Below are 14,213 nucleotides of genomic sequence, written 5' to 3'. Positions count from 1 at the left end.
AGACGCTGATCTTGTGTCAGTTTAGCATTTTCCCCACTTATGGTTAAGGTTAGGATTGGGGGAGGGAAAGCTGATCCTAGATCTGTACTGAGGGGAAACATCACCCAGGGAGCCCCTATCTACTGTTATTGGTTATCAATTTGATATCAGCTGTCAAGTGTTGCTTCCCAGCCATTCAACTACTGTCTATCAGCTACTTTTCAACCCCTTCTATCTGTATTGGCTAAGAAACACAAAACTCAGCGTGTGTGTATGTGTGTGTTACCTAGCTCCAGAACCAGGAGGCTCTGCGTGTGCAGCTGAAGCGGGCTGAGCAGGAGATCAGCGTGAAGCTGGTGGAGGCAATGAAACGTCTGGAAGCCCCAGTCCAGAGACAGAGAGACCTGGTGGAGGAGGACAGACACAAGTACCTGGGCTTGGAGGAGAGGGTATTCAACCAGCTAGGGTAAGGGGGAAGGGGCGGGTCAACAACAAACACATCAACCACTAGAACCCCATTTCCTGACTACCACACGAGAGCTTTATAATTTTTTACTGGGTAATATTAAGTAGTGCAGATACTATACTCTAAAACAAAAAAGTGCTCGTTAGCACAAAAAAGTGTAATGTTGTCCCTGTGGAACCCAAAGGGGTTTGAATTAGTGTTTTTGCCATAGTACTACACAGCTGATTCAAAGTATCAACTCATCATCAAGCTTTGATGATTTGAATCAGGTGTGTACTGCTAAGGCAAAAACAAAAAGGTGCACCTCTTTTGGTCGCCAGGACCAGGATTGAGAAGCACTGCTGTAGGAGAACCCTTTCTTTGCCTGTGGAGAACCTTTTTATATCGGTTATTTGAATAACCCTTTGTATACCCATTTGTCTGGTTCTTCATTACACTGTTCCAATCAGAGAGTTCTTCATTACACTGTAAAAAATGTCCCGTCTACTGGTTGCAGTGAAAATACGGTAAATATACAAAAAGTTACTTTATTTTTTAGAGCCGGAATAAGGTATTATTGTTGTAAGGGACAGTATGATGCTGATTACTTAGGAGTCAACCTCACTTGGGATTTGGACTCTTCTTTACAGTAATGTAATGTTAAAGCAAAGTTTATTTGAAATTTACGGTAACATACTGTATTTTGTTTACAGCAACTTACAGGTAACTGGCTGCCGGTAAGATACCATAAAAACAAGTTACGGGTTTTACAGTGTAGTGAATACAACCCAGGTGTTATTGGCAACTGCAAGTACACACCCTCCAAATTACCCACAGGTTTGAACAGGCAGGCCATGTCTGTCTCTCATTGGAGCCCAGCAGTCACTGAACAATAAGACCAGGCAGCCTGGGCAGGCAATTATTCACAGCATTCTCTTAATTTAATTCACTCATCGCAGCTTGCCAAATTGGGAACATTAATTTAATCCTTTTAATTCCGTTGTTTAACAGGCAAGGTCAGAGTGCTGCCTGGGTAGACAGTGGTAAACATATTCCCTGATCTACATCACGATGGGAGCGTTGCCTGGACATTGGTCTTCTGGGGAATCAGACATGCGCAGGGCGTTAAGCGCTGGATGTGTTTTCCTTGGTGCTTTGCCAGGTCTTACTCAGCAAAGGCCTGCAGTAGTGTTTTAAATAAGGCTAGCTAATGAGCTCTGTTTGGCTGAGGGGGGACTGTGGTGTGAAAAGACGCAGCCTTCTTCTCGGAGAGAAAACCCAATTTAACATGACCTGGGAGAGTGAGTCTGGGACTCCTAATAAAAAACAATACTCTGGGAAGAAATGAGGTGACAAACGACCAAGGTTCAAATAGGACTGTTTATCGTTGTTAGCGTTACTGTAACAAGGCCCTTTAAATCTAAGGGGCTGTAACATGAGGATGCTGCTAACATGGTGGATTTCAACGGAAGTGGAGGTGTTGTGTTTTGCGTTTTCCGTAGTTCTGAACACATGCTTTTCCTGCATTCCCATTCCTTGGCTCGAAACCGACTGGCCACAGGGTGGCTCATGCAAAAGCCAGATGGGCTGGTCCATCTTTAGCCCACTGGGCCGGTCTCAAGTGGGGATTTTTTTACAGAATGATCATTATTTGGCTAATAATGGAGGCCTCAAGGGGGGAAATGTCCTGTNTGTTTCGGCCCGTTTCGTTTGGTTGCTAGGGAATACGACCCAGGTGTTACTGACTAACTACAAGTACACACCTTCCAAACATAGCTCACAGGTACCGGCAGGCCATGTCTGTCTCTCAATCAAGCCCAGAAATCACTGAAGTATAGGACCAGGCAGCCTGGGCAGGCAATTATTCACAGCATACTCTTAATTGAATTCACTCGTCGTGGTTTGCCAATCGGGAACGGTAATTGAATCCTTTTAATTCTGATATTTAACAGGCAAGGTCATAGCACTGCCTGGGTAGAAAGCGGTAAACATATGCTCCGATAAACATCACGATAGGAGCATTTCCTGAACGTTGGTTTCTTCTGGGTTAATCAGGCAGGCGCAGGGCGCTGGATTCAGCTGTGTTTTCCTTGGGGCAGTGCCAGGTCTTACTCAGCAAAGGCCTGCCGTAGTGTTTTAAATATGGCTCGTTAATGAGCTCTGTTTGGCTGAAGCGCTGCGTGCGTGACAGGGAATGTGGTGTGAAAAGACGTAGCCTTCTCCTCCGGATAGAAACGCAATTTAACACAACCTGGGAGAGTGTCTGCTGAGGGTTCTAAAAATAACTCTGAGAGGAAGTGAGGCGACAAACGACCAAGGTTTATCACTGTTACAACTATACTGCAGCAATCCAAGGGTCCATAACATGAGGATATTGCTAACATGGAGGATGTCAAAGGAAGGTCAGTGAAGATGTCGTGTATTGTGTCATTTTTTCCACAAATGTCAGTAGGCCCTACAGGATATTCCATAGTTTTAAGCACGTGCATTTCCTGCATTTCCAATCCTAGGCTCGATTAAATCACTCCAGAAACGGACTGGTCATAGGGAGGATCGGGGGAAATGCCCGGATGGGCTGGTCCATCTTTAGCACAGTGGGTTGGTCTTAAGTGGGGCTTTTTGTGCAGAATGATCATTGTTTGGCTAATAATGGGGGCCTCGAGGAAAAACGTTTTCCTGTTTGGGGACCAATTGTGTGTGTGGGGGGGGTTCTGGTCCCAGTCTGTCCCTGGTCACTCCTATTTATTTCCAGTCAGTTCCGTTTACCAGTCATCGAAAGCCCGTCAAAGAGGCTAGATCTGAGCCAGCTGTCAGCACTAAGCCAGTGATCCTACTGCCCTTGAGCAATAGAGAAAGATGAGAGAGAGTTGAGTGCCCATGAAGCCTCCTCAAATAGATGATCCCTGGGACATCACAAGTGTTTGTCAAGCTATCTTTAGAAGTGTATTTTAATGCCGCGACACTTTATAGACTCACACTCTACTTTCTGAACTACTGTATAGCTCTTTTTCAACGAAAGAACAGTCCCCCCCCCCCCCCTGTCAGCTCTTCAGTTGAACTTTTCCATAGTCATCATCAAGAGTCCTTGACATAAGAGGGCTGCGACGTCAGTAGTTATTGTCTTCTTGACTCCCTATCGAGAGCAACTTTACAAAAAGTTTACGGGTTCTCAAGGGAAGTTGGTCACGACAACAACAACAAAAAGTCACCATTTAGTTCTCTCATGCAGTTCAGAATAGCACACGGTGTTATCATCCACCCAGCACATTTCCCCTTGGAGTTGACTTCTCAGGATCCCATGGATACAGTGCATCAAACCGATAGGATCCTATGTAAGGAAGCGGTCGCACAAATAAACCCAGTTTCCATGTGAACACAGTTGAGGTTTTGGCAAGTAACCCAATCCAGTCGGAGCGGACTCACATAGAGGAAGTGCAGCGTGGTCCGACTAAAGGCAACTTTGGCTATTAAGGTTGAAGGGCTGACTTTCCTACCGCCCAGATGTTCTTGTTTAAAAAAAAGAAAATACAACATTGTTTGATTTGATCAACAACAAAAAATGGCACGCCCTCTGTCTTTTCACTTGTCATTCAGTTACCTCAGACTGGAGCTCCCTCTGTGCCCGTAAGATTTCAATTAGTATTGTCTGCCCCCTAGTGTCGAAATGGAGGCAGTGTTTCAGGTGACACTTCTCAAGCCTGATCTCTTAGCATCTCTAGTATGTCAGGGATTTGACGGTGCCGCCGTATCTCGTTTGGTAGCAATGGAGACTAAATTATAAAAATGTTTGAATGGATTTATGTCGAGCTTAGTTAGAGGGAAACCCACTTAATCCACCACCAATGTGTGGCAACCATTTATGGCACAAACCTCACCACACATCAGTTACACATCAGTTAATGGTGGAGAGGTGAGGAGTGATCAAAAATGATGCCAATTAGGAATGGAGGTGAGCTGGTGGTTTTGAATGTCCTCTCTGTCTGTGTGTGTAGGGAGCTGGAGCTGTATGTGGACACTCTGAAGAGGGAGACCGGCTCGGCGGGGGCTCACAGAGCTGTGACACTGAAACATGTGGAGGAAGGGGCCGTTAGCCTCAGGAGAGTGGGAGAATCTCTGGCAGGACTCAAAGGTAAGACTGCAGTACAGTATAGCCTACTTCTAAGACCCATACAGTACCTTAGATGATGTGCGTTGCCATGGATTCCATAGGTTTCTGTGTGCTAGGGTTTTCAGTTACAGGTGAGAAGTCCGATAATATAGTTTATTAATTTATACTGAACAAAAATCTAAATGCAACATGTAAAGTGTTGGTCGCATGTTTCATGAGCTGAAATAAAAGATCCCACAGATCTTCTGTACGCACAAAAAAGTTTCTCTCTCTAACATTTTGTGCACAAACTTGTTTACATCGCTGTTAGTAAAGTGTAGCCTTTGTCAAGATAATCCACCCACTTGACAGGTGTGGCATATCAAGAAGCTGATTAAACGGCATGATCATTACACAGGTGCACCTTGTGCTGGGGGGAGGGGGCAATAAAAGTCCACTCTAAAATGTGCAGTTTTGTCACACACCACAATGCCGCAAACATGTTGCATTTATATTTTTGTTCAGTATAATAACTTTTGGGTAACATAATGCTACAACTGGAAAACATATATTTTTTTCAAGAAAATGTGCTTTTGTGTCCAAAATGAGAATAAACTTTGAAAAATATATTTTGAATAACAATAGAGTTCTGCTGACGCAGCACACTAATAAAGTTGTCCTCCAATGAAGGTTGGTGAAATTAATAGAAAATATAAAACTGAAACATGGTATTTCCTGTGTGTTTTCTCAGGGGAGTTTCCGGCACTGCAGACCAGGATGCGTGCGGTGCTGAGGGTGGAGGTGGAGGCTGTGAAGTTCCTCAAGGAGGAGCCCCACAAACTGGACAGCATGCTGAAGCGAGTCAAGAGCCTCACAGAGACACTCAGTAGCCTGAGGAGGTACATGAATCAGGGAGGGACCGGAAGTGTGCACTTGTTCACTCCCCCTCATGCATTTAAAAGCATTTTATTGTTGCAAGCATGGCTGGGGGTTCTCTTCACCATATTCCTCACACCAGTCCATTCTTTTTAAATCCATGAGAGGGAGTGTACAAGTGCCCACTTCAAAAGAAGGGTAGAGACTCAAATCAAATTTCAAATCAAATTTGCACCGAATACAACAGGTGAAGTGCTTACTTACAAGCCCTTAACCAACAATAAAGTTAAGAAAATACCTTATTTTTTCAAAAGTAAGAGATAAGTATAACAAATAATTAAAGAGCAGTAGTAAATAACAATAGTGGGGCTATATACAGGGGGTACAGGTTCAGATTCAATGTCATTGTGCGGGGGCACCGGTGTCAAGGTAATTTAGGTAATATGTACATGTAGGTAGAGTTATTAAAGTGACTATACATAGATAATAACAGAGAGTAGCAGCAGCGTATAGGGATACTTAAAACATGAACATAACAAGTGGCTGGAGTCTTTGACAAAACAAAATCTGACACCGCCTGGTATAGAGGTCCTGGATGGCAGGAAGCTTAGCCCCGGTGATGTACTGGGCCATACGCACTACCCTCTGTAGTGCCTTGCGGTTGGAGGCCAAGCAGTTGCCATACCAGGCAGTAATGCAATCTCAGGATGCTCTCGATGGTGCAGCTGTAAAACCTTTTGAGGATCTGAAGACCCATGCCAAATCTTTTCAGTCTCATGAGGGGGAATAGGTTTTGTCGTGCCCTCTTCACTACTGTCTTGGTGTGTTTGGACCATATTAATTTGTTGGTGATGTGGACGCCAAGGAACTTGAAGCTCTCAACCTGCTCCACTACAGCCCCGTCGATGAGAATGGGGGAATCGAGGGAGTGAGGAAGTGAGAGGTTAAAAGAGAGACAGAGAGAGTGGATGAAAAGTCAGACAGTGGGGAGCATGACTATAGTGTAAGGGACACTAACAGTTGATTATGCTGGCGAGGCGTTGGCTCTGATCCCATCCGATGGGTCATGCGGAATGGACAGAGGTGGCGTCCATCTTAATTTAGCTCTCCATTGAACCGATAAGTTAATTAATTTGGGCGCAACACTGCTCCCTGCGGCATTCCATTTCCATATAAACATCTGTCAGAGACACTCTGCTCTGTGGGTCGTCAACACTTTTTCCAAGGGTGCACCACACAACGCAGCCAAACTAATCTACATTACCTCGTCCCGTCAGTGCATTTCTCTCCCCGCACTTCAGAGATGATTACACTCACTTTGATGCTGGGTTTGGGCCAAATTCACTTGGGAGGTTTATTGTGTTTTCAGGCTAAAGAAGCTTGGATGGTGCAGTAGTTCAAATTCCAAAGTTCTGTATGTACTGTTCTATGTTATGAGGTTAGGAGATTTGAAGCATGTTTTCATGGGAGCATGTCCTCATAGCTACAGTATGTGTTTAACCTTACTGGGATACAATTTAGATTAACTAGTGTTTGGCTGCTGGTGGTCAGTTTACTGGGGGGGGGGGTATATTTTAGAAATCCTGGTTGGAATATTCCAGGAGGGAATAAGCACAAAATACAGAATCCTCCAAGCAGAATTTAACCTGATTTTTATAAGTCTAATAGTAAGTCTATCCTGCCCTCTATGACCTACAGATGTGCTACAGAGGGTCTGCTGAAGGGATCTGACCCTGCTATGTGTGCCTCATTGAAACCAACCCCAGCAGAGAGCGGCCCAGTCACCACCACCACCACAGTGGACTCCGACCCCCCAGGGGAGCCTCCAGCTTCCCCCTCGGCCCTCCCCGAGCCCCAGAGCTCCTCCATCAGGTCTGAGGTGGTCATGCCCTCCTCCCCCATGGTCATCCACCACGTCCAGAGTGCTCCGGTCCACATGCAGCAGTCCCAGCAGTCTGCAGCCCTGCTGGTCCAGCCCAGCCCACCCACGACCCCCACCCACAGCCAGGGCCGGGACTCCCCCAGCTCAGCCAAGGGTTCCACTGGCACCACCTCGGCCTCAAACTCCAACCCCTCCAGCCAGGGGGGAAGCCCTGCCCAGCAGAAGAAAACCCCTGCTGCCCACTTAGAGCTGGCGACCCAGGCTCCGGTCAATAACGGCAGCAGCGGGACAGGGAACCTCTTAATCGAGGAGATTCACACCAAGAGCAAAAACAGGGCCATGTCTATAGAGGTAAGCCCTATGGACGTCATTCTGCACTTCAGTACTCAGTCTATGATATAACATTTCCCCTATGGGTTATTATTTATCTTCCCTCCACTGCTGTCTCCTCTATCTCTCCCCCCTCAATCCCTCCCCTCACTCTCTCTCAATCCCTCCCCTCTCTCTCTCTCTCTCTCTCTCTCTCTCTCTCTCTCTCAATCACCCCCCTCCCTCCCTCCACAGGTGGCAGAGAAGGAGTGGGAGGAACGGAGGCAGAACATGGGCCACTACAATGGGAGGGAGTTTGAGAGGATCCTAAATGAGGCCCAGGCCAACATGATGAAGGGCATTCCCAGTCTGGATGTGCCGAGTGAGGGGGATACCTCTACAGCACCCTCTGCTGCCCTGGAGGAGCCAACCCCAGGCAAGGGTCTTTTATACAGCTTTAGCTCCTACTATATTCCACTACTACAAAAATATATTTTGGACAGGTTTTTTGAAGCAAGTAAACCATTTTCCTTCAGGAAAATTACCCTTTGTAGTTGTCATGTAGCCCTCATTGTTGACCTTATGTGTGTGTTTGTCTATTACAGAAGGGACTCAGCCTGAGCTCAGCTCAGCGAAACCAGCCATAGCCAAGCCTGCTGGTCCTGAGAAACTCCCCAAGTCGGTGCTAGAGAAGCCCACCACCACCAAGCCTACCGCTGCTGCAGACAAAGTGGGCAAAGTCAGCTTGGAGAAGGCCATCAAGTCCCCTCCCCCTCCACCACCCAGAAAGACCTTCCCCACCTCCAGCTCTGGAATGACCACCACACGGTCTGGTGAGGTGGTTTACACCAGCAGAAAGGAGTCTGCCTCGGGACAGGTCAGTCTGCCGTGTAGTTAGGCTGCAGGGTAGTCTGCGGTCAACTAGCTCTGGTCCCGGGGGTTACACTCGGCTTGCTGACACTGAGCCTTCAGCACGTAACGCCCTGGACCAGAGCGAATGGCAAACCATAGACATCGTTTCTACTTGGGTGGGCCAGACCTGACCTTAAACAACATGGGGAGAGGGGATGAAGTCTAAGGACAGTTAATCAAGCAATCTGAGAACCTTATAATTGATATTGGGAACGGCCCATGCTGAACTCTTGTGGTAAATAATATTGATGCTAGAATTCGAGTCATATTAAATGTTTTAACCCCCTCCCCCATTCCCGTCCGCCCAGGAGGGAGATGAGGCTGAGGTCCCACCACAAGCCCCAGCTAGCCAGTCCAAACCCACCAAGGTCCCGCCGGAGACCAAGCCCAAGCCCTCCACCCCTCCCCCCATTGCTGCCTCAGCCAACCACGAGGAGGAGGAGGAGGACGAGGGAGACAAAATCATGGCAGAGCTCCAGGTGAGAAACATACCGTACATCCAACAGCTGCTGTACATTTACCACCACACACACACACACACACACACACACACGTCATACTTAAGCAATAATGCCCGACGCAACGTGGGGTGCCTGGACACAACCCTTAGCCGTGGTATATTGGCCATATATCACAAACCCCCGAGGTGCCTTATTGCGATTATAAACTAGTTACCAATGTAATTAGAACAGTAAAAATACATGTTTTGTCATACCCATGGTATACGGGTCTGATATACCACGGCTGAGAGCCAATCAGCAATCAGGGCGCGAACCACACAGTTTATAATATACAATAATGATCACATAGAACCACCGGGAAACACATCCACATACACACTGATGATGGTTGTGAGGAGGTTGAATGTGCCGTCTCTCTCCTTGACTGTGGGAGTGGGTCCTATATCTCTTCTTTTTGTGGTGGCTGGGTACCCTTCACTTGGCAGAGGATGGACACAGTCATTTACAAAAGCAGAATTAACCATGGCCTTACCCTTAGATAGTTTAACCATTCGGTAACCACAGCACTAGGTTAATAGTATCCGAGTAGTATCAGACCAGCACCAAGCAGAAGAATGTTCTCCACTTAACTGCCTGGTACTGTAGGTGTTTTTAATAGACTATCACCTCACATATGGTAGGTAAAGTATAGGTAGGCTCTAGCCCTCAGGGCCCTAAACCCTAATCCCCTGACCTATCTTCAATCCCCAGGTGTTCCAGAAGTGCACAGTTAAGGATGTAGGGGTGAAAAGTAGTGTGCTAGAGACACACCCTACTCGAGTTGAGCCCCAGATCAGAGAGCTAAGACCTGGGGCCTTATTGCCCCTCAAAGAGAAAAAGGTAAAGGATGTGGCGTCGTTTAGCCGTCCGTCTAACTGCCTGCTTCTGCCCACTACGTGACGCCAACTAACGATTGCCTTAACCTTCTCTGTGCCTTTCACACTTCCCTGCTTCTGCCTCAGTCAAGAGATCTGTACTGTAACAACTCCACTACCCAAAATCCCTTCTGTTTCTGACTTATTCTCTTTTTCCCCTTTTTGATTTCAATGGAACTCATGGCTTGGACTTGTTTTTCTCTGATTAAGTCTGCAGAAAATGTCTGGGAAAGTTTGTGTGCATCCAACAAATGAATGATGTCTTGTTGCTACTGGTATTTGATTGCATTATGTTTGCCTTGACTGATCCAACCAATAAAATAATCCTTTATCTTGAATCCAGACGTAATCGAATGGTCTTGTCCGTTTTCTTTGGAATAACTGCCCTTTATTCAAATAATAATAATTTGCTTATAGACTTTGCTATATGAAATTACTTTGAGTTGATTGGCTATTGAGGAGAACAAAGTTTTATTACTTAGTACCTAGGTGACAGACTTGTTTTTGCAGACTTGGTTTACTTTTGGTCACTTTGACCACTTTGCCCTTTGCCCTTTTTTCTTTACTTGCCTTATTTCTTGGGAACAATACCTTACTATTTCTCTAAATCTCTATAGAACTGTAACTTGATCTGCTAATTCATTTCAATACCCAAAGATATGCCTACTGTGGTTGTTGTCCACAGGAGAAAAGTATGTGTATTAGATTACAGTCACACAGTAAACTACAGTGTGGATGTGTCCCATATATGGCACCCTATTAGCTATATAGTGCACTACTTTTGACCAGAGCCCTGTTTGCCTTGGTGAAAAGTAGTGCACTACAGGGTACCATTTAGGAGGAACACTGGATCTTATGTTCCTCGCTCAGAAACCTCACTCGGAAACCACGTCACACGAGATATTGTACATGGACTGTATGAGAGATCCAGTTATTCCGTGGGTCAGATTTGATCTCTTCCTTGAAAACCCAATTTTCAGCGCACACATCAGTAATGGATTTCGTCACGTTATTCCCACATACGCATTTTCAGTCATGCAACATTGCATTCCACTCACCACATGGGAATGATTGAAAAAACATTCTTGTAGCACCAACAACAGCGAGGATATATATAAAAATGATGCAACACTGAACATTAGCTAGTCTGTGGATAGAACGAGTGTCAGTCTATACTCCAGATTAGAATAGTAGTTAGTTAACTCTAATTCCTTAGTAAAAGGGGCAATCTGGGATTGGTACATCCATTTTTTTGACTTTTTGGATAGACTACTTTGCTGTTTGAATCCCAAATTGTCCCTTAAAAGGTTTTGACATAATCCATTCCCTTATCCATTAACTACATTCCATCTCTCAATATCCATAACATACCATAACCATTCACTTGTGCCTGCATGAGTTATCCTATAAGGCATCTAGCAATACTTGTAAACAAAGACGTTGTAAACACGAAGGACTGAAACATGCTGACGTTTCAGGATCGACGTCTTATCTTCTCGATCTTGAAACACATACTATAGTACAACAAATCAAAAGATGCCTTATAGGAGGGTTGTTGCCCAATGCAGTGTTAAGACCGTGGATGCAAATACCTATGTGATACCAATGTACCATGCAATCCACAGTGTCTTCAACCTTGTTTCAATTGGCACTTTAAATCAGGGCCAAATTCGATCTGTGCCTACTAAGACCTGCCTTGAATTTAAATGTCAATGGAAACGAGGCTTTGGAGTGCAGTTGCACCATACAGTGCATCCATAGAGTGCAGTTTCGCAATAATGCTGTCCCTTAATTCACAAACTGTCCTAGCAGAGCTCGGAGAAAACTCGGGAGGATAAACATCCCAACGCGGATGAAAACGGGAACACCACCTCTCTTCGTCAAGGTCCAGGGGTACGGATACCATATTTTGACCGCTAAAACTTAATAGTAAAAATCTCAGGGCATTTATTAAGCTAAGAATAGTCTTGACCTACAAAGTTTCAAACGTGCCCTGATATGTTTCAACATGTCAGGTTCTACAGCATATGATATGGGCCTTATGATAGTCATTCGCATGCCTTACATGTCATGATATACAGTATGTTCCCATATTGATAGGTTTGTCATGTGGTATAGTGTTGTGGTTTTAGCTTTTAGCATGGAGTGTTGTGGTTTTTAATATAAATTCTCTCCTCCTTTCTTTGCCGTATGCAGGTCATATACTACGTCACTGGGCAGATTTCCAAAGAGCAGCTGCCACCCCCGGCGGCAATGGAGGAGGCTCCGGAACACAGAGGCAACCCAACACTATCCCCCTCACAGGTGTCAAATGTGAATGCTAATGACAATTCCCCAAGCCAGCAGCCACAACCGAAACCCCAGCAGTTAGGGCCACCTGTATCTCCCAAGCCTCTGTTCTTGAATGGCCCCAGCCCTCTGTCTCAGAAACAGGTGGTGACCTCAGAGTCATTGAAGACCCGCCCAGGAGTGGTGAAAGGGGTTCTGAAAAACCCAGCGACCACCACTGTAGATAAGCTTCAGATAAGCACAGTCAAGAGGATAGAGACCTCAGTCTCCTCAGTCGTCCAGGAGTCCAGCATTCCCTTTAGTAAGAGTGTTGTGTTGCCCGCTGCATTGCCTGAAGTCCCTCCACCAACCACCATAAGAGAGGCTCCTAATGCAGTGGTGTCTCCCCCAGAGAAGGCTCTTAGTGAGGCCACTGATCAGCCCAGACCCTGGTATGAGGAGGTGGATGAGGAGGCCAGCCTGAGCCCTGACCTCCCTGGTGAGGAAGCCCCTCCTCCCCCAGACAACATTGCCTTCATGATCACCAACAGCAAGGTCCAGGCCCTGTCCTGTGGGGAGTACCAGGAGCTGGTCAACGCCAAACGGGGCATCCAGACCGTGACCGTGTGTGGGGGACCTGGGAAACGGGAGATGACCAACACCACCCCGGGCGGCTCGGCGGGGTCACAGGACAATGGCTTCAACAACAAGAAGCCGGTCATCATCATCTTTGACGAGCCCATGGACATCCACTCGGCCTACAAGCGCCTGTCCACGGTGTTTGAGTGTGAGGAGGAGCTGGAGAGCATGCTGGCCGCGGAGCGCATAGACGAGGAGGACGAGGAGTTGGAGGAGACATGGGGGAGCAGCGGCGGACTGCAGGTAAAGGTCGGGCCTGAGGGGGGAGAGAGGGCGGCTGGTCCCACGGCCTTCAAGGCCCCCAGCGGCGCTCTTTGCTCTTCCAGTAGTAGCTTGTCGCACTCTTCCTCCTCGTCTGCAGAGCTCGCCGAGTTGTCCAGCGACGGCAAGCCAGACGGGAAGAAGAAGTTCAAGTTCAAGTTTCCCAAGAAGCAGCTGGCCGCTCTGTCGCAGGCCATCCGCACAGGCACCAAGACGGGCAAGAAGACGCTGCAGGTGGTGGTGTACGAGGACGAGGAGGAGTCGGACGGCACGGTCCGACAGCACAAGGAGGCCAAGAGGTTTGAGATCCAAAGCCGCTCCAAACAATCTGTTCTTCCAGCAGACATGTCACCCAAGGCTCAGCCTCCCGCTGTAGTAAGGCGGGAGCATTCAGATTCCCAAGGCAGGACGGACGAGATCCGGAAAAGCACCTACAAGACCCTGGACAGCCTGGAGCAGACCATCAAACAGCTAGAGACGACCATCAGTGAGATGGGCCCAGCAACGCACCACCAGGAGAAACCAGTGAGGAGTGCAGCCAGCGTGGAGCCCCATGCTGGGTGTGTCTTGAGTGGGGAGAATGGAGGCTTGAAGAGGTCCTTATCACTCCCTTCCAAGAGTTCACTCCTCAAGGTCCCCAAGCCCAGCAAGGCCTCCTCTCAGAGGAAGAAGACCAAACCTCAGCTCCTTCCCCGGCCAGCCGTCATCCCCACCGCCACTGTCACCCCCGTCACCAGCCAACAGGTCTCTTTCTAAGCTCTTGTCAATCGGGAGGCTTTGGGCCCTCTTTTTAGTCGTCCCTCCCTCCCTTCACTCCATCCTAACCACTGGGTTTACCTTACAACTGGGTTTACCAACCACTTATTAACTCACTCCCCAGGTGTTTTGGAAATGTCAGAGCCCCTCTCTGTTGGTTTCTCCCTCTGTGTGATCATGGTCCAACATGATTGGGGAGTGGCATTTTCAATGGGTCCCTCCTCCTGTCTCTCCTTCAATTGGCTGCTCAAACTCTAACTGGGGCTTCAGCCAGTAGTAGACTCTTAAATCACACAATGACACTCAATGTTGATTACACTGTCTTTTTGGTTTCTTGAAACTGTTGTTCTTGGATTGCATGAACTGTAGGGTTATACGTTTTGGTATAGGCTACTACGGTACAGGGGGTGCATGTGCTCTTACC

The 14,213-nt window shown here is 47.1% G+C and overlaps 1 protein-coding gene across 16 annotated transcripts in view; it reads left to right on the top strand.

Moving 5' to 3' along the window:
- si:ch211-285f17.1 (sickle tail protein homolog) overlaps positions 1 to 14,213 on the top strand; it is a 223,209-nt gene that overhangs the window by 205,723 nt on the left and 3,273 nt on the right. For 11 of the 16 annotated variants that reach the window (XM_070435437.1, XM_023972963.2, XM_070435434.1 and 8 more), the window contains 10 exons: positions 270 to 445; positions 4,417 to 4,553; positions 5,263 to 5,410; positions 7,086 to 7,620; positions 7,834 to 8,014; positions 8,184 to 8,455; positions 8,799 to 8,969; positions 9,702 to 9,830; positions 11,675 to 11,758; positions 12,062 to 13,777. In XM_070435437.1, coding sequence (XP_070291538.1) covers positions 270 to 445; positions 4,417 to 4,553; positions 5,263 to 5,410; positions 7,086 to 7,620; positions 7,834 to 8,014; positions 8,184 to 8,455; positions 8,799 to 8,969; positions 9,702 to 9,830; positions 11,675 to 11,758; positions 12,062 to 13,777 — 3,549 coding nt within the window. The remainder of the gene's footprint in view (positions 1 to 269; positions 446 to 4,416; positions 4,554 to 5,262; positions 5,411 to 7,085; positions 7,621 to 7,833; positions 8,015 to 8,183; positions 8,456 to 8,798; positions 8,970 to 9,701; positions 9,831 to 11,674; positions 11,759 to 12,061; positions 13,778 to 14,213) is intronic. The other 5 variants (XM_070435445.1, XM_070435442.1, XM_070435433.1 and 2 more) reach the window with 4 other exon arrangements.

The sequence above is a fragment of the Salvelinus sp. IW2-2015 genome, linkage group LG27, assembly GCF_002910315.2.
Source record: "Salvelinus sp. IW2-2015 linkage group LG27, ASM291031v2, whole genome shotgun sequence".
NCBI classification, from domain to species: Eukaryota; Metazoa; Chordata; class Actinopteri; order Salmoniformes; family Salmonidae; genus Salvelinus; species Salvelinus sp. IW2-2015.
The sequence above is the reverse complement of the archived record's forward strand: the minus strand, read 5'-3'. Positions and strand labels throughout refer to the sequence as shown.